Source organism: Carcharhinus amblyrhynchos, unplaced genomic scaffold, assembly GCF_965287045.1.
Source record: "Carcharhinus amblyrhynchos unplaced genomic scaffold, sCarAmb.v2.hapA scaffold_81, whole genome shotgun sequence".
NCBI lineage: Eukaryota > Metazoa > Chordata > Chondrichthyes > Carcharhiniformes > Carcharhinidae > Carcharhinus > Carcharhinus amblyrhynchos.
In genome coordinates this window covers 775,465-795,341 of record NW_027649821.1, presented here as the reverse complement: position 1 = coordinate 795,341, position 19,877 = coordinate 775,465, and the positions used below count along the sequence as shown (strand labels likewise).

The following is a 19,877-nucleotide window of genomic DNA, read 5'->3' as shown; positions in this document are numbered from 1 at the left end:
TGTACTCAATTACACATTGCCCCCCCCCTGTACTCAATTACACATTTGCCCCCCCTCTGTACTCGATTACACATTGCCCCCCCTCTGTACTCGATTACACATTGCCCCCCCTCTGTACTCAATTACACATTTGCCCCCCCTCTGTACTCGATTACACATTTGCCCCCCCTCTGTACTCGATTACACATTGCCCCCCCCTCTGTACTCGATTACACATTGCCCCCCCTCTGTACTCGATTACACATTGCCCCCTCTGTACTCGATTACACATTGCCCCCTCTGTACTCAATTACACATTTGCCCCCCCTCTGTACTCGATTACACATTGCCCCCCCTCTGTACTCGATTACACATTGCCCCCCCTCTGTACTCGATTACACATTGCCCCCCCTCTGTACTCAATTACACATTGCCCCCCCTCTGTACTCGATTACACATTGCCCCCTCTGTACTCGATTACACATTGCCCCCCCTCTGTACTCGATTACACATTGCCCCCCCTCTGTACTCGATTACACATTGCCCCCCCTCTGTACTCGATTACACATTGCCCCCCCTCTGTACTCGATTACACATTGCCCCCCCTCTGTACTCGATTACACATTGCCCCCCCTCTGTACTCGATTACACATTGCCTCACCTCTGTACTCGATTACACATTGCCCCCCCTCTGTACTCGATTACACATTGTCCCCCCTCTGTACTCAATTACACATTGCCCCCTCTGTACTCGATTACACATTGCCCCCCCTCTGTACTCGATTGCTCATTGCCCCCCCTCTGTACTCGATTACACATTGCCCCCCCTCTGTACTCAATTACACATTGCCCCCTCTGTACTCGATTACACATTGCCCCCCCCTCTGTACTCGATTGCTCATTGCCCCCCCTCTGTACTCGATTACACATTGTCCCCCCTCTGTACTCAATTACACATTGCCCCCTCTGTACTCGATTACACATTGCCCCCCCCTCTGTACTCGATTGCTCATTGCCCCCCCTCTGTACTCGATTACACATTGCCCCCCCCCGTACTCGATTGCTCATTGCCCCCCCTCTGTACTCAATTACACATTGCCCCCCCTCTGTACTCGATTGCTCATTGCCCCCCCTCTGTACTCAATTACACATTGCCCCCCCTCTGTACTCGATTACACATTGCCCCCCCCTCTGTACTCAATTACACATTGCCCCCCCTCTGTACTCGATTACACATTGCCCCCCCTCTGTACTCGATTACACATTGTCCCCCCTCTGTACTCAATTACACATTGCCCCCTCTGTACTCGATTACACATTGCCCCCCCCTCTGTACTCGATTGCTCATTGCCCCCCCTCTGTACTCGATTACACATTGCCCCCCCTCTGTACTCGATTACACATTGCCCCCCCTCTGTACTCGATTACACATTGCCCCCCCTCTGTACTCGATTACACATTGCCCCCCCCTCTGTACTCAATTACACATTGCCCCCCCTCTGTACTCGATTACACATTGCCCCCCCTCTGTACTCGATTACACATTGCCCCCCCCCTGTACTCGATTACACATTGCCCCCCCTCTGTACTCGATTACACATTGCCCCCCCTCTGTACTCGATTACACATTGCCCCCCCTCTGTACTCGATTACACATTGCCCCCCCCCTGTACTCGATTACACATTGCCCCCCCTCTGTACTCGATTACACATTGCCCCCCCCCTGTACTCGATTGCTCATTGCCCCCCCTCTGTACTCGATTACACATTGCCCCCCCTCTGTACTCGATTACACATTGCCCCCCCCTCTGTACTCGATTACACATTGCCCCCCCCTCTGTACTCGATTACACATTGCCCCCCCTCTGTACTCGATTACACATTGCCCCCTCTGTACTCGATTACACATTGCCCCCCCTCTGTACTCGATTACACATTGCCCCCCCTCTGTACTCGATTACACATTGCCCCCCCTCTGTACTCGATTACACATTGCCCCCCCTCTGTACTCGATTACACATTGCCCCCCCTCTGTACTCGATTACACATTGCCCCCCCCTCTGTGCTCGATTGCTCATTGCCCCCTCTGTACTCAGTACCTGCAGTCCATGAAATGTGAAGTCCAGCAGTCGGCCGATCTGGTTTCCTGCCAGGTACAACACCCTCAGGTGGTCCAATCCCTCGAATATGCTGCGGTTCAGGTGTTGGATCCGGTTGCCGTTCAGGGCCAGCTCCACCAGCGAGTGCTGCCTGGACAGTGCACCGGGTTGGATGGAGCTAAGGCTGTTGTTCTGAATGTAGAGGTTCTGGAGTTTGGAGAGGTGGGAAAAGTCCCGCTGGCTGATGTGAGTGATGTCATTGTCTTGCAAAAATAAGGTCTGAAAATCAACCAAACCCGAGTTAGCTCATTGAGGCAGACCGAGAGAGAGAGTTCAGAAAGAGAGGGAGCAGAGACAGAGAGAGGGCACAGAGAGAGAGCAGAGAGAATGTAGAGAGGGAGAGAGAGCAGAGAGAGAGAGATTGAGAGAGACATGGAAGGAGAAAGAGAGAGACAGAGAGAGACAGAGAATGAGAGAAATAGAGAGAGAGAGAATGAGAGAGATACACAGAGAAAAAAACAGGCAGCAAAAATCAAACAAGATTTCAGTTCAGCAGAGAAATAAGAAATTATTCAATCCAAACCATGCAGTGACAGTGTGGAAACAGCAGAGAAACAGCAGGAAGGGGAGGGAATAAAGTAACTGGTAAAAACTACACAAAACAGCAGAGGACAATTCTGGGTCAGACAAGATGTGAAAGCTGCAGGGAAAGAGGCAAAGTCTGCAAACACAGAGCAAACAACACTAAACACTGCATCAACATCAAACTGACACACAGAGCATTTCTACTCATTCTTGTCAATGTAAAGCTGAACATGTGAAAATGGAACGCTTTCAATCTTTCTTCCACAGGCAAGCTGGAAATGCTGAGTTTAAATGATGGTGCAGTGTGCTGTGATTCACTAAGCACTGTACTGTTAGTTACAGGCTGCTGTTAGAATTCACTCCAGTTCAGACTTATTTTATTCATTCAGGATCTGGGCATCGCTGGCAAGGCCAGCATTTATTGCCCATCTCTAATTGCCCCTTGAGAAGGTGGTGGTGAGCTGCCTTCTTGAACGACACTAGAGTATGAGGTGTAGGTACATCCACAGTGCTGTTAGGAATGGAGTTCCAAGATTTAGACCCAGCCACAGTAAAGAAACGGCCAATATATTTCCCAGTCAGGATCGTGAGTGGAGAGGGGAACTTGCATCATTGGCTGTTCCCATAAGCAGACCTCACATAGAGTAATAGAGATTTACAGAATGGAAACAGGCCCTTTGGCCCAATTTCTCCAAGCCGCCCTTTTTTCTAACCCAAACCTGGTCCCAACTGCTCGCGTTTGGCCCATATCTCTTTGTGCCCACCTTACTCATGCAACTGTCTAAATGCTTTTTAAAAAACAAAATTGTACCCACCTCTACTATTACCTCTGGCAGCTTGTCCCAGACACTCACCACCCTCTGTATGAAAAAATTGCCCCTCTGGACTCTTTTGTATTTCTCCCCTCTCACTTTAAACATATGCCCTCTATTTTTAGACTTCCCTATCTTTGGCAAAAGATGTTAACTATCTATCTATCTTATCTATGCCCCTCATTATTTTATAGACCTCTATAAGATCATCCCTAAGCCTCCTACGCTCCTGAGAAAAAAGTCCCAATCTATCCAGCCTCTCCTTATAATTCAAATCATCCAGTTCCAGTAGCATCTTAGTAAATCTTTTCTGCACTCTTTCTAGTTTAATAATATCCTTTCCATAATAGGGTGACTAGAACTGTACACAGTTCCAAGTGTGGCCTTACCAGTGTGTTGTATAACTTCAACTCCTGTATTCAATGTTCTGACCAATGAAACCAAGCATGCCTAATGCCTTCTTCACCACTCTGTCCACCTGTGACTCCACTTTCAAGGAGCCATGAACATATATCCCTAGATCTCTTTGTTCTATAACTCTCCCAACACCCTACCATGAACTGAGTAAGTCCTGCCCTGGTTTGATTGACTAAAATGCATCACCTTGCAATATAACCTCCATCTGCCATTCTTCAAACTATTGACTCAATTGACCAAGATCCTGTTGCAATCGTAGATAACTTTCTTCACCATCCACTATGCCACCAATCTTGGTGTCATCTCCAAATTTATTAACCATGCCTACTAAATTCTCATCCAAATCATTAATATAAATCACAAATAACAGTGGACCCAGCACCAATCCCTGAGACACACTGCTGGTCACAGGTCTCCAGTTTGAAAAACAACTCACTACAACTACTCTCTGTCTTCTATCATCAAGTCAATTTTGTATCCATTTGGTTATCTCACCCTGGATCTCATGAGATATAACCTTATGCAACAACCTACCATGCGATACCTTGTCAAAACTCTTGCTAAAGTCCATGTGGACAATGTCAACTGCACTGCCCTCATCTACCTTCTTGGTTACCCCTTCAAAAAACTCAATCAAATTTGTGAGACATGATTTTCCACTCACAAAGCCATGCTGACTGTTCCTAATCAGTCTTTGCCTCTCTAAATGCCTGTAGATCCTGTCTCAGAATATCTCCAGACAACTTACTTACTGCAGATGTTAAGCTCACTGACCTGTAGTTCCCAGGCTTCTCCTCTTTAAATAAAGGCACATCAGCCACCCTCCAATCTTCAGGCACCTCACCTGTGGCTGTCGATGATTCAAATGTCTCCGTTAGGGGACCCGTAATTTCCTCCCTAGCCTCCTTTACAATCTGGAGTGTATGCATTCCTTATCTGGTTAAACAGTGGCAGAGCCCAGGGTTGGAAAACGCTGGTAACACCACACACCAACACCTAAATCCTTCACATTTTGAAGGGGGACTAAAGCAATGCTTCACCAATTTGGGGAATGGTTTCAGTTAGTTAGCAGTTTCAAAGCACAGGAAGAGGCCATTTGCATTTTTCTGATGGAGCTTTGCTCTTTTCGCATTCTGCTCATATATTTATCTACTGTCCTTTCTCAATCTGGGCACACTGGCTTAGCAGTTTGTCCTCTGAGCCAGAAGGCGCCATTCCAAGGACTTGTGCATAAAATTTAAGTTGACACACAGTACTAACTGTCAGAAGTGCCAACCATCAAATGTGACATGAAATCGCCCTCACAAGTGGATGAAGAGGAGTCATCCCAGACTACCTGAAGCCCAGCTAGCTTCGTAAATAGAGACTCTTAATCTCAGGGTTGTGGGTTTGTGATCACTTTGGGGGCCATTGCTTTATGGGCGGCATGGTGGCATAGTGGTTAGCAATGTTGCCTCGCAGTGCTAGAGACCCAGGTTCGATCCTGGTCTGTGTGGAGTCTGCATGTTCTTCCCGTGTTTGCATGGTTTCCTCTTGGTGCTCCGGTTTCCTCCCGCACGCCAAAGATGTGCGGGTTAGGTGCATTGGCCATGCTAAATTGACCTTTAGTGTCAAGGGGAGTGCAGGGTCAATACATGGGGTTACGGGGATAGGGCCTGGGTCAGGCTTGATGGGCCGAATGGCCTCCTACTGCACTGTAGAGATTCTATATTCTATGAAAGGGGAGGATCTCCCCCAGTGTCCTGCTCAATGTTAATTCACCAATAGGTTAGTTAGGTCATTATCATACTGCTGTGTGCGGCAGCTTACTGTGTGAAAATTCTCTGCTACCTTGATGAAAACAGTCACATTCTGGTGGAGTGGTGAATTTAGTGAGAGGGAGGCACTGAAGGAAATCAGTATTAGTAGAGAAGTGATGTTGGAAAACTGATGGTATTGAAGGTCAATAAATCCTAGGGCCTGATAATTTACATCCCAGAGTACTTAAGGAAGTAGCCCAAGGAATAGTGGATGCATTGGTGGTCATCTTTCAATATTCTATAGACTTGGGAATAATTCCTATTGATTGGAGGGTAGCAAATGTAACTCTACTATTTAAAAAGGGAGGTAGAGAGAAAACAAGGAATTATAGACCAGTAAGCTTAACATCGGTAGTGACGAAAATGCTAGAACGTTATAAAAGATTTCACAGCAGGTAGGGTGGCATGGTGGCACAGTGGTTAGCACTGCTCCCTCACAGTACCAGGAACCTGGGTTCAACCCTGGCTTGGGACACTGTCTGTGCAGGGTCTGCACATTCTCTCTGTGTCCGCGTGGGTTTCCTCCAGGTCCTCCTGTTTCCTCCCACAGTCTGAAAGGCGTGCTGGTTAGGTGCATTGGCCATGCTGAATTCTCCCTCAGTGTACCCGAACAGGCGCCAGAGTGTGGCATCTAGGAGATTTTCACAGTAACTTCATTGCAGTGTTAGTATAAGCCTACTTGCAACACTAATAAACAAACTTAAAAAGAAAACTTTAACTTTAGAATCAGACAGAGTCAGTGTAGATTTATGAAAGGGAAATCATGCTTGACAAATCTACTGGAACTTCTTGAGGATGTAACTAGTGAAGTTGATGAGGGGGAGCCAGCGGATGTGGTTTATTTGGATTTTCAGAAGCTTTCGACAAGGTCTTACATACGAGATTAACGTGTAAAATTAAAGCGCATGGGATTGAGGCAGTGTATTGAGATGGATATAAAACTGGCCGGCAGATGGGAAACACAGAGTAGGAATCAATGGGTCTTTTTCCAAGTGGCAGGCAGTTAGCAGGGTACCACAATGTTTATTAATGATTTAGATGAAGGAATTTAATTTAATTATTCCAAATTTGCAGAAGGTACAAAGTTGGGATGGGAGGGTGAGATGTGAGGAGGATGCAGAGATCCTTCAGTGTGATTTGGACAAGTTGAGTGAGTGGGCAAATGCAATGTAGATGCAGTATAATGTGGATAAATGTGAAGTTGTCCATTTTGGTAGCAAAAACAGGAAGGACGATTATTATCTGAATAGCTATATATTGAGAGAGGGAAAGGGCTATGAGACCTGGTCAAGGCAGGAAGGATGTTTCTGATGGTAAGGGTACCCAGAACCAGGGGTCACAGTTTAAGGACACGGGTACACCTTTTAGAATTGAGATGAGGAGAAATGTCTTCAACCATAGAGTGGTGAATGTATGGAATTCTCTACCACACTAAGTAGAGGCCAAAACATCGAATGTTTTCTTGAAGGAGTTAGATATAGCATTCGGTGTGAAAGGGATCAAAGGAAATGGGGGGAAGGCGGGATCAGGATACTGAGTTGGATGATCAGCTATGGTCATAATGAATAGTGGAGCAGGCTCGAAGGGCCGAATGGCCTACTGCTGCTCCTATCCTCTACGTTTCTGTGAACAGGCTTCTCAGTGTGTTCCAGCCCACCCTGACCTGACATGATTAGACTCTGGACCAAGCAAGGCCTCAGACAGGCTGTCCCCTCCTTATCCCAGTTGTGGCCCTTCGTAGTTGCTGAGGATTCTGATTCCTCTACAACGTCAGGTCTGAATGAAACTCTGCATTTAAATAATCCTCCCAAACTCCTCCTTTGTGGTTTTTTTTGGTTTGGGGATGGGATCCCAGGCGGTCGTTGGGAATAGAAGGTGTAAGAGTGGGACTGCTGCACCTTTTCAGTCTGTGAAGTTACCTGGGTGAAAGGAGGAATATTGGATGGTACTGTTGTCAGTCCGAGGGATCCACATTCCACTGTTGTACTATAACACCGACATCCTTCCAGACAGCCCTGGCACTGAAGCACTTGGAGACCGAGTATTATAACTGTGGCAATGTAATCCATCGAGTTAGTGTGGATAACCTGCATGTGGATAAACAGCAGAGGATTTAATATCACCATATGCTCTGCGCCCACTGAAAGGGACCCTGCCAACAATGAGACTAACTTCTAATATCCAATTCTCCTCGTATTTCCCTCATGTTCCTTTCCTTTTAATTTATCTTTGCACAGGATGTGTCTGTGTGGAATCTGCACGTTCTCCCCATGTTTGCGTGGGTTTCCTCCGGGTGCTCCGGTTTCCTCCCACACTCCAAAGATGTTCGGGTTAGGTTGATTTGGCCATGTTAAATTGACCCTTAGAGTCAGGGGGACTGGCAGGGTAAATACTGGAGGGGTGGAGCGGGGGGGGGTGGGTGGGGAAGGTGGTGGTTAGGGCCTGGGTGGGATTGTTGTCAGTGCAGGCTTGATGGGCTGAATGGTCTCCTTCTGTACTGTAGGGATTCCATGATTCTTCCATGTCAATGTCACTCACTAGGCCCACATTTATTGCCCATCCCTAATTGCCTCTTAAGTAGATGGTAAGCTGACTTCTTGAATCGCCATGAGGTGTAGGTACACCCACAATACTGTTAGGGAGAGAGTTGCAGGATTTTAACCCAGCCACAGTGAAGGAACAGCAATATATTTCAAGTCAGGATGAGGGGAACTTGTGGTGGTCCAGCACTTAGAACCCTGGTAGCTAACACATGGGTACCAATACAGAGGAGATGATTGGGTGACCAGCCTTTAGGAAGGTGGGAGGAGAGGCACTTGCTCTTGGAAGGGCAAGACTTTTGCCCATCCTTCCTTTTCCCTGACCTTAACCTGAAGATGATGGGTTGCTGCATGAACGCAACGCCTGCCATTCCTCCAGTCAAGAGGGAACCCTGCCAAGTAAATTCCAGTGGTGATGGAGCAACAAGGGATCTTGACAAGGTCCAAGGCCTCTGCCTCAAGGATCCTATTGCAGGCCTGGCATGAAGCTGAGGCCTTAGCAGGGATGTGTTTGGGGCCGGAGGTGGGGAATTGGTTGATTTGGTTCACAATCATGACAGTTCCCTTTTCCCACAGCCAATGAGAAAGTGAGAACAGAGTCCTCATTCCCCAATCCTTTCCCCATCACCCCGATTATCTCCGACAGGAATGTTCAAAGAAAATGTGAGAAATCTCTCCTTCAGGACATCCTGGGGAGTCATTCCCGGGTCACCCAGAGAGTGGGCAGCCCATCAGCAACCCCTCAGGACCAGCAGTTAAACTGGGGATGGCGAGGCGGGGCAGAGAAGGAGATGGCGAGAGGCAGGAGGATGGCAGGTGGCGGGGGATGGCGGGGGATTGGCGGAGTGGGGGGATGGCAGAGGGTGGGGAGCTGCTCATAAGGCTGTCTCCAATGTGTTAAAGTGGCAGTGAACTTCACCCCCAATGTTGCCTATCCCTAATTGCCCTTAAAATGAATAGCTTGCTCAGCCATTTCAAGGATAAACATAGGAACATAGAAAATAGGAGTAGGATTAGGCCATTCGGTCCTTCAAGCCTGCTCTGCCATTCAATGTGATCATGGCGGATCTCCTATCTTGCAGCCATACTCCAGCATTCTCCCCAGACCCTTTATTACTTTTAGAACCTAGAGATCTGTTTCCTTCTTAAATATGTTCAGTGATTTGGCCTCCACAGCTTTCTGTGGCACAGAATTCCACAGGTTCACCACCCTCTGAGTGAAGAAATTTCTCCTTGTCTCAGACACAGGTGAGGTCCCAGAGGATTGGCGGATTGCAAATGTAGTACCGTTGTTTAAGAAGGGTCAGAGGGATAACCCAGGGAATTATAGGCCGGTGAGCTTGACTTCAGTTATAGGCAAGCTAATGGAGAGGATCCTCAAGGATAGGATGTATGAACATCTGGAGCGCTGCAATCTGATCAGGGATACGCAGCATGGCTTCGTTACAGGGAGGTCGTGCCTTACGAATCTAGTGGAATTTTTTGAAGAGGTGACAAAAACGGTTGACGAAGGACAAGCCGTTGTTGTCGTCTATATGGATTTCAGTAAGGCGTTTGACAAGGTCCCTCATGGTAGGCTGATAGAAAAGGTGAAGGCTCATGGGATACAAGGCCAGGTATGTAGATGGGTGGAGAACTGGCTTGGGAGGAGGAGACAGCGGGTAGTAGTGGAAGGCTCCTTTTCCAATTGGAGGTCTGTCACCAGTGGTGTGCCGCAGGGCTCGGTACTAGGACCTCTTCTACTTGTGGTATATATTAATGACTTGGAAGAGGGGGTAGGTGGTGTGATCAGCAAATTTGCTGATGACACTAAGATGGTTGGATTGGCGGGTACTGAGGAGCAGTGCCTGGCAATGCAACAGGACATAGACAGGCTGGTAGATTGGGCAGATAGATGGCAAATGGAATTTAATCCGGAGAAATGCGAGGTGATGCACTTTGGCCGGAATAATGTGGAGGGGAGTTATACGATAAAAGGGAGAACTATCCGGAGTATAGATACGCAGAGAGACCTGGGGGTGCAAGTGCACAAGTCCCTGAAGGTGTCGGTGCAGGTGCAGAATGTGATGAGGAAAGCGTATGGTATGTTAGCCTTCATAGGAAGAGGTATAGAATATAAGAGTAGGAGTCTGATGTTGCAGTTGTATAGAACGTTGGTTAGGCCTCACTTGGAGTACTGCGTCCAGTTCTGGTCGCCGTACTACCGGAAGGATGTAGAGATCCTGGAGAGAGTGCAGAGGAGATTTACCAGGATGCTGCCTGGTATGGAAGGGCTGTCTTACGAGGAAAGATTGAATGAACTTGGGCTGTTTTCCCTTGAGAGACGTCGGCTGAGGGGGGATCTAATAGAGGTTTATAAGATTATGAAGGGGATAGATAGAGTAAAAGGTGGTAAGCTTTTTCCGCTATTAGAAATGGATAGAACGAGGGGTCACGGGCTTAGGGTGAGGGGGGCTAGGTATAAGACAAATATTAGAGGGCAGTTTTTCACGCAAAGGGTAGTGGGGGTGTGGAATGCACTGCCGAGTAAGGTGGTGGAAGCAGGCACGCTAGGGTTGTTTAAGAGTCACTTAGACAGCCACATGAGCGGGCTACATATAGGGGGATATAGTAGGCCTTACTAAACATTGTAGGCTCGGGAATACGTTTTGCCTCAGGGATGTTACAGTCTTTGCCTGTTTAATAATGAATTTTTTTGTCTCCACAGGCATTTAAGTCCAGCAAGGGGCATGCATGCAGCAGGTTGTAGTGGGCTGCTCTTGGATGTTGCTTCGGGAGTTGCCTATTGCTTCATGTCGTTAGTGTGCTTAAACTGGACCATCTCGAGGGCAACATGACAGCTCAGAGACTATCTCTGTTGCTGTGCGGACACATGGATTTGGGCCTGTGTCTGTGGGAGTTTGCACGTTCTCCCCGTGGTTGCGTGGGTTTCCTCCGGGTGCTCCGGTTTCCTCCCACATCCCCAAAGATGTGCTTTTAGGCTGATTGATTGGGTACTAAATTGTCCCTAAATTGGACCTCCCTGATCCTCGCACATTAGGCGTAGACTAAAATCATGAATAGGTCACTGAGACAGTGGGACGGCGGCGCGGGCTCGTTGGGCCGAAGGGCCTGTTTCCCGTGCTGTGTTGTTCTTTGTTCTTTGTTCTTTGTTCCTAAATGTCCTACCCAATATCCTGAGACTCTGACCCTTTTTCTAGATCCCAAGCCAGAGGAAACACATCCCTGCATCCAGTCTGTCCAACCCTGTCAGAATTTTATAACTTTCAATTAGATTTCCTCTTATTCTTCAAAATTCTATTGAATACAGGCCCAGTTGACCCAATCTCTCATGACAGATCTGCCATCCCGGGAGTCAGTCTGGTGAACCTTCGCTGTATTCCCTCTATGGCAAGTATATCCTTTCTTAGATAGAGATCAAAAGTGGCAAGTGGGGTCTCACCAAGATTCTGTACAGTTGCAGTAAGACATCCTTCCTCCTGTACTCAAGTCCTCTTGCAATGAAGGCCAACACACCATTTGATTTCCGAATTGCTTGCTGTAGCTGCACACTACATATTCAGTGACTGATGTGCTATGACACCAAGGTCCTTAGTACAACCTACGATATATTAAGCTGATCTTTCTCTAAGTGCTAGCGCTGACTGTAACACTATATTTTGCACCCTCTCCTTTCCTTCTCCCCTTTGTACTTTATGAATGGTATGTTTTGTCTTAGCTATGAGGATAGATTGGGTAGACTGGGATTGTTCTCCCTGGAAAGACGGAGAATGAGGGGAGACCTAATAGAGGTGTACAAAATTGTGACGGGTATAGATAGAGTGAACAGTGGGAAGCTTTTTCCAAGGTCGATGGTGATGATCACAAGGGATCACAGGCTCAAGGTAAGAGGGGCGAGGTATAACTCAGATATCAGAGGGACGTATTTTACACAGAGGGTGGTGGGGGCCTGGAATGCACTGCCAAGCAGGGTGGTGGAGGCAGACACGCTGGGATCATTTAAGACTTACCTGGTTAGACACATGAGCAGACTGGGAATGGAGGGATACAAACTAATGGTCTAGTTGGACCAATGAGCGGCACAGGCTTGGAGGGCCGAAGGGCCTGTTTCTTGTGCTGTACTGTTCTTTGTTCTTTAGCACGCAAGAAACAATACATGTGACAATAATACATCAAATCTATTCAAATTTTCCAAACTATCAGCATTTAAATAATACTCTGCCATTCTGTTTGTCTGAGAAAGCCCAGGCTCTGACAAAAAGTCATCAAGGTGTGAAACATTGGCTCTATTCTCTCCCCATAGATGCTGTCACACCTGCTGACACTTACCAGCATTTTCCATTTTTGTTGGGATTAGTCTTCACTAATCTTTTTGTTTTAACATATTTACAGAAGATTTATAGTCCGCTATTATGTGACTTCCAAGTTGACTCTCACACTCTAGTTTTCTTTTCGTGAATCAATCTCTTGGTCCTCCTTTGCTGAATTCTCGATTGTCCCCAGTCCTCAGGCTGGCTACTTTTTCAATTTTATCTTGTTTCCCTTTGGATCTAATACTATCCTTCATTTCATTTGTTAACCATGGTTGAGCTGCTCATCGTGTTGTTTCTGCACCAGAAAGGAATGGATAACTGTTGCAATGTACACTTTAATTTCATATACATTACCCATTGCTGATCTGCTATCTCTTTATGAAGTTCCCAATCTACCTTGACCAGTTCATGCCTCATGCCTTTGTTGCTTGTTTTGTTTAGATTTAGGATGCTCAGATGGGATTTTCCGGCACCCACATTGGCTGGTGGTGGGATCTTTGATCCCGCCAATGTTTACAGGGTTTTGCATGTCCCGCACCCTCTGTCACCATGGAACATATTCAGATATAGTGCTTTTAGACTTGTCTTTATAATATTTTTACACATAGGTCTTAACACACCTTATACACCACATGGAACAAAAGCAGCAGCTATGTGGAAACACCACCACCCGGAGGTTCCCATTCATGTTGCTCACCATCCTGAAATATATCATCGTTCCTTCACTGTCACTGGGTCAAAATCCTGGAACTCCCTCCCTAATAGCACAGTGGATGTACCTACATAGACTACAGCAAGAAAGAAGCTCACCACCATCTTCTCAAGGGTAATTAGGGATGGGCAATGCTAGCAAATAGTACTCACAACAAAGCAGTTATATTACTGTGAAGGAACACTGACAATGAACTGTACATTATTAGATGGGACTAAATCAGTGCGGATCATCCACAATTTATACAGGATCAGGCAGGACTAAACCAATCATCACTGGACACAACACCCTCAGTCTGAGGCAGCCCTTGTGATAAAATATTAAATAAAAACCTTTCACCTGCTCCAGTTAGTTGCTTATCGATCTGGTTTGAACTGAGAGCAGCTCCCACTCTTGTTGCTCCTGATGAAGAGTGAATTTAGTTTGAGTGTGAGAGCAGAGGTCCCAAAGGCTTCCTCTACGATCAGCTCCTTCTGCATTCTGACCTTTGATATCAGGCTGTACTTTATTACTTCCTCAGGAGGAGACCATAACAAGTGGATATTGTGAACTCTGCACTGTAATATTGCATTTAGACCACACCTTTGTGTACCTGTCAGCAGCCCACATGTACAGGAAAATATTTCATTGCACTTTCTGAATACATGTCGTTATTTAGAGTGAAACCCAGTCACACCCTCCCTCACACACACACACACACACACCCTCCCTCACACACACACACACACACACACACACACACACACACACACACACACACACACACACACACACACACTCCCTCACACACACTCCCTCACACACACACACACACACACCCTCCCTCACACACACACACACACACACCCTCCCTCACACACACACACACACACACACACACACACACACACACACACACTCCCTCACACACACTCCCTCACACACACACACACACACCCTCCCTCACACACACACACACACACACCCTCCCTCACACACACACACACACACACTCCCACACACACACACACACACACACACACTCCCACACACACACACACACACACACACACACTCCCTCACACACACACACTCCCTCACACACACACACACACACTCCCACACACACACACACACTCCCTCATACACACACACACTCCCACACACACTCCCTCATACACACACACACTCCCACACACACACACACTCTCACACGCACACACACACACACTCCCTCACACACACATACACTCCCTCACATACACACACACACACACACACACTCCCTCACACACACATACACTCCCTCACATACACACACACACACACACACACTCCCTCACACACACACTCCCTCACACACACACACTCCCTCCCTCAAACACACATACACTCCCTCACATACACACACACACACTTCCACACTCTTACACTCACTCTCACAGAGTTATAGAGTCATAGAGGTTTACAGCATGGAAACAGGCCCTTTGGCCCAACTTGTCCAGGCCACCCTTTTTTTTTAAACCCCTAAGCTAATCCCAGTTGCCCGCATTTGGCCCATATCCCTCTATACCCATCTTACCCATGTAACTATTTAAATGCTTTTTAAAAGTTGAAATTGTACCCGCCTCTACTATTACCTCTGGCAGCTTGTTCCAGACACTCACCACCCTCTGTGTGAAAAAATTGTCCCTGTGGACACTTTTGTATCTCTTCCCTCTCACTTAAACCTACGCCCTCTAGTTTTAGACTCCCCTACCTTTGGAGAAAGATATTGATTATCGAGCTGATCTGTGCCCCTCATTATTTTATAGACTTCTATAAGATCACCCCTCAGCCTCTTACGCTCCAAAGGAAAAAGTCCCAGTCTATCCTTATAACTCAAACCATCAAGTCCCGGTAGCATTCTAGCAAATCTTTTCTGCACTCTTTCTAGTTTAATAATATCCTTTCGATGTGTATTCAGAAGGTGCAATGAAATATTTTCCTGTACATGTGGGCCGCAGACAGGTACACAAAGATGTGGTCTAAATGCAATATTACAGTGCAGAGTTCACAATATCCACTTGTTATGATCTCCTCCTGAGGAAGTAATGCCTGATATCAAAGGTCAGAATGTCGTAGGAGCTGATTGTAGAGGAGGCCTTTGAGATTTCTGCTCTCACACTCACTCAGTCATACACACACACATTTGCACACTCGTTCACACACACACATTCACACACTCACACACGAGATGGCAGAGCAACACAGTGGTTAGCGTTGCTGCCTCACAGCATCGGGGACCTGGTTCGATTCCCAGTCTATCTGCGTGGAGAATGCACATTCTCCCCATGTCTGCGTGGGTTTCCTCCCACAATCCAAAGATGTGCGGGTTAGATGCATTGGCCATAAGAACATAAGAAATAGGAGCAGGAGTAGGCCAACTAGCCCTTCGAGCCTGCCCCGCCATTCAATAAGATCATGGCTGATCTGTCGTGGCTCAGTTCCACTTTCCCGCCCTCTCCCCATAACCCTTAATCCCCTCTCTTATCAAAAACCCATCAACCCGCGTCTTAAAAATATTTAGCGAGGCAGCCTCCACCACTTCAACGGGCAGAGAATTCCAGAGATTCACCACCCTTTGAGTGAAGAAGTTCCTCCTCAACTCTGTTCTAAACCACCCCCCCCTTTATCTTGAGGCTGTGCCCCCTAGTCCTACTGTCCTTTCTGAGCGGGAAGAGTCTCTCCACCTCTATCCTATCCATCCCATTCATCATCTTATACGTCTCAATGAGATCTCCCCTCATTCTTCTAAACTCTAACGAGTACAAGCCTAATTTATTCAGCCTCTCCTCATAGCTCAACCCCCTCAACTCTGGCATCAGCCTAGTAAACCTCCTCTGCACTCCCTCCAAGGCCAAAATATCCTTGCGTAAGTACGGCGCCCAAAACTGCACACAGTACTCCAGCTGCGGCCTCACCAATGCCCTATACAGCCGCAGCAAGACCTCCCTACTTTTATATTCAATCCCCCTCGCGATGAAGGCCAGCATCCCATTCGCCTTCCTGACCACCTGCTGCACCTGCAAGCTGGGTTTTTGCGACTCATGCACAAGGACCCCGAGGTCCCTCTGCACCGTCGCCTGCTGCAGTTTTTCTCCACGTAAGTAATAGTCCTTCCTACCATTATTCCTACCAAAGTGGACCACCTCGCACTTGCCAACATTAAATTCCATTTGCCATTTCCTGGCCCATTTGCCCAGCCTATCTAGATCCTTCTGTAGACTCTCCCCACCCTCCGCACAATTTGCCTTTCCACCAATTTTGGTGTCATCAGCAAATTTTGACACCCTACACTCGGTTCCCTCCTCCAGATCATCTATATAAATGGTAAATAGCTGAGGCCCCAGCACCGACCCCTGGGGCACTGCACTAGTCACCATCCGCCAATCCGAATAGCACCCATTGACCCCCACTCTCTGCCTCCTATTTGACAACCAGTCCTCTATCCACGCTAACACCCTACCCCCAACTCCATGTCCCCTGACCTTCTGCAATAACCTCTTGTGAGGTACCTTGTCAAACGCCTTCTGAAAATCAAGAAAGACCACATCCACCGGCTCTCCTCTATCCACCGCCCTAGACACAGGGATGCGTAGGTTAGAGGGGTAAATATGTAGGGTTACAGGGATAGGGCCTAGGTGGGATTGTTGTTGGTACAGACTTGATGGGCCAAATGTCCTCCTTCTCCCTTCTGTAGGGATTCTATGATTCATTCACACACACACACACACACACACACACACACAGACTGTCCTCTGGTGGTATTTATCTTCTCTTTGTGAAGGAGGTTTTTTTATTTGTATTCTCAGTATCTCTATAACTGTGAGTGGGCTCAGGTAATAACAAAGCTGACACAGTGAATAGCGAGTGATGGCACTGGCCGCTCGCCATTTAATATCACGGACCGGCACCAATTAGACCACACGGACTGAGCAAGGAGACCTCATTCTCTCATCAAACTCTGACAGGAATCGTTCAGTGTTCACAGCAACTTATGGTTAATGTGAGAAAAATCCAATAGCATTCTGAGACTGTCCATCGCCCCCACTCTGTCAATCCTCCCCATCAGCCCCCCCCCCGTCACCCCCTCCCCGTGTCACCATTCTCCCTATGCCCCCTCTCCCCAATCCCCTCATCTCCATCACCTTCTCCCCCATTGCCCATCTCCCCCATTACTCCCTCGCCCATCACCGCTCTCCCCCATCACCCCTCTCTCTCCATCACCCTCTTTCTCCATCACCCTCTCCCCATCACCCTCTCCCCCATCACCCTCTCCCCCATCACCCCTCTCCCCCATCACCCCTCTCTCCCCATCACCCCTCTCCCCCATCACCCCTCTCCCCATCACCCCTCTCTCTCCATCACCCCTCTCCCCATCACCCGTCTCCCCCATCACCCCTCCCCCATCACCCCTCTCCCATCACCCCTCTCCCCCATCACCCCTCTCCCCCATCACCCCTCTCCCCCATCACCCCTCTCCCCCATCACCCCTCTCCCCATCACCCCTCCCCCATCACCCTTCTCCCCCATCACCCCTCTCTCCCCATCACCCCTCTCTCCCCAACACCCCTCTCTCCCCATCACCCCTCTCTCCCCATCACCCCCCTCTCCCCATCACCCCCCTCTCCCCATCACCCCTCTCTCCCCATCACCCCTCTCTCCCCATCACCCCCCTCTCCCCATCAACCCTCTCTCCCCATCACCCCTCTCTCCCCATCACCCCTCTCTCCCCATCACCCCCCTCTCCCCCATCACCCCTCTCTCCCCATCACCCCTCTCTCCCCATCACCCCCCTCTCCCCATCACCCCCCTCTCCCCCATCACCCCTCTCTCCCCATCACCCCTCTCTCCCCATCACCCCTCTCTCCCCCATCACCCCTCTCTCCCCATCACCCCCCTCTCCCCCATCACCCCTCTCTCCCCATCACCCCTCTCTCCCCATCACCCCTCCCTCTCCATCACCCCTCTCTCTCCATCACCCCACTCCCCCGTCACCCGTCTCCCTCGCCACCCCTCTTCCCCGTCACCCCTCTCCCCGTCACCCCTCAATGAGGTATTCAAAAGGGAATTGGACTGCGATCTGAAAAGAGAGAATGTGTCAGGTTACGGGGATAAGGCAGGGGAGTGGGACTGGGTAGAATGGTCCTTCAGAAAGCCAGTGTACACTGAGTGAGCAGAATGGCCTCCTGCACTCTGAGGATTCTGTGATGACAGCGAGGATTACGTTACTGAAGCAGAGAGGATGTGGCAGTGATAGAGAAACAACTCGACAAATTTGCTTCTCTCTCTCGTTCCCTCTGAGAGCTCCAGAGACACACGACAAGTCAGTCAGTATCTGTCAGGTCCTGATTGAATACGTTCTTGAGTTTGAAAGAAATGGCAAATGAGATAGTCAATCATTGGCTTTAGTTTTCCAAAATTCCCTCGATTTGAGAGTAGTTCCATTTGATTGGGAGATACTAATAACCTACAAAGTGTTGTGAATGTAGCCTAGTCCATCACTCAAACCAGCCTCCCATCCTCCCATCCAGGTGATGGGGGAGAGGGTGATGGAGGTGAGGGGCCATGGGGAGGTCTGTCTACACTCCCCATTGCCTCAGCAAAGCAGCCAGCATAATAAGGATCCCACGTACCCCAGTCGTTCTCTCTTCCACCTTCTTCCGTTGGGAAAAAGATACAAAAGTCTGGGGTCATGTACCAACCAAAGAACAGCTTCTTCCCTGCTGCTGTCAGACGTTTGAATGGACCTACCTTGCATTAAGTTGATCTTTCTCCACACCCTAGCTATGACTGTAACACTACATTCTGCACTGTCTCCTTTCCTTCTCTACAAACGGTATGCTTTGAATGTATAGCACGCAAGAAACAATACTTTTCATTGTGTACTAATACATATGACAATAATAAATCAAATCAAATCAAATCTAACTCCATTATTCAGAAAGTGAGGGAGATAGAAAACAGGAAACTACAGGCCAGTAACTTCACATCTGTCAGGGAAATTGTTAGAAGCTATTATTATAGCAGGGGCACTTGGAAAAATCAGGCAGAGGCAACAAGGTTTTGTGAAAGGGAAATCATATTTAACCAATTTATTGGAATTCTTTGAAGGAGTCACATGCGCTGTGGATAAAGGGGAACTAGTGGATGTAATGTACTTAGATTTGCAGAAGTCATTTCATAAAGTGCCACAAAGGCTATTGCAGAAAATAAAAGTTAATGGTCTTAGGGGTAACACATTACTATGGATTGCAGGTTGACTGGCTGACAAAAAACAGAGAGTTGGCATAAATGGGTCTTTTTCCAGTTGGCAGGATGTGATGGGCGTTGTGCCACAGGGATCAGCACTGGGACATCTACTTTTTACAATTTACAATGATGGTTTGAGTTATAAGGAGAGGCTGGATGACTGGGACTTTATTCCCTGCAGCTTAGGAGACTGAGGGATGATCTTATAGAGGTCTGTAAAATAATGAGGACATAGATAAGATAGATAGCCAACATCTTTTCCCAAAGGCAGGGGAATCTACAAATGGAGGGCATAAGTTTAAGGGGAGAGGGGAGAGATACAAAAGTGTCCAGAGGGACAATCTTTTC

At 47.9% G+C, this 19,877-nt stretch overlaps 1 protein-coding gene across 1 annotated transcript in view; it reads right to left on the bottom strand.

Moving 5' to 3' along the window:
• The window catches only part of lrrc24 (leucine rich repeat containing 24), a 43,963-nt gene that overhangs the window by 11,214 nt on the left and 12,872 nt on the right, over nucleotides 1–19,877 (bottom strand). The window contains exons 2-3 of the mRNA XM_080182705.1: nucleotides 7,611–7,778; nucleotides 2,079–2,357 (exon numbers count right to left, since the gene is read on the bottom strand). Coding sequence (XP_080038831.1) covers nucleotides 2,079–2,357; nucleotides 7,611–7,760 — 429 coding nt within the window. The 5' untranslated portion in view covers nucleotides 7,761–7,778. The remainder of the gene's footprint in view (nucleotides 1–2,078; nucleotides 2,358–7,610; nucleotides 7,779–19,877) is intronic.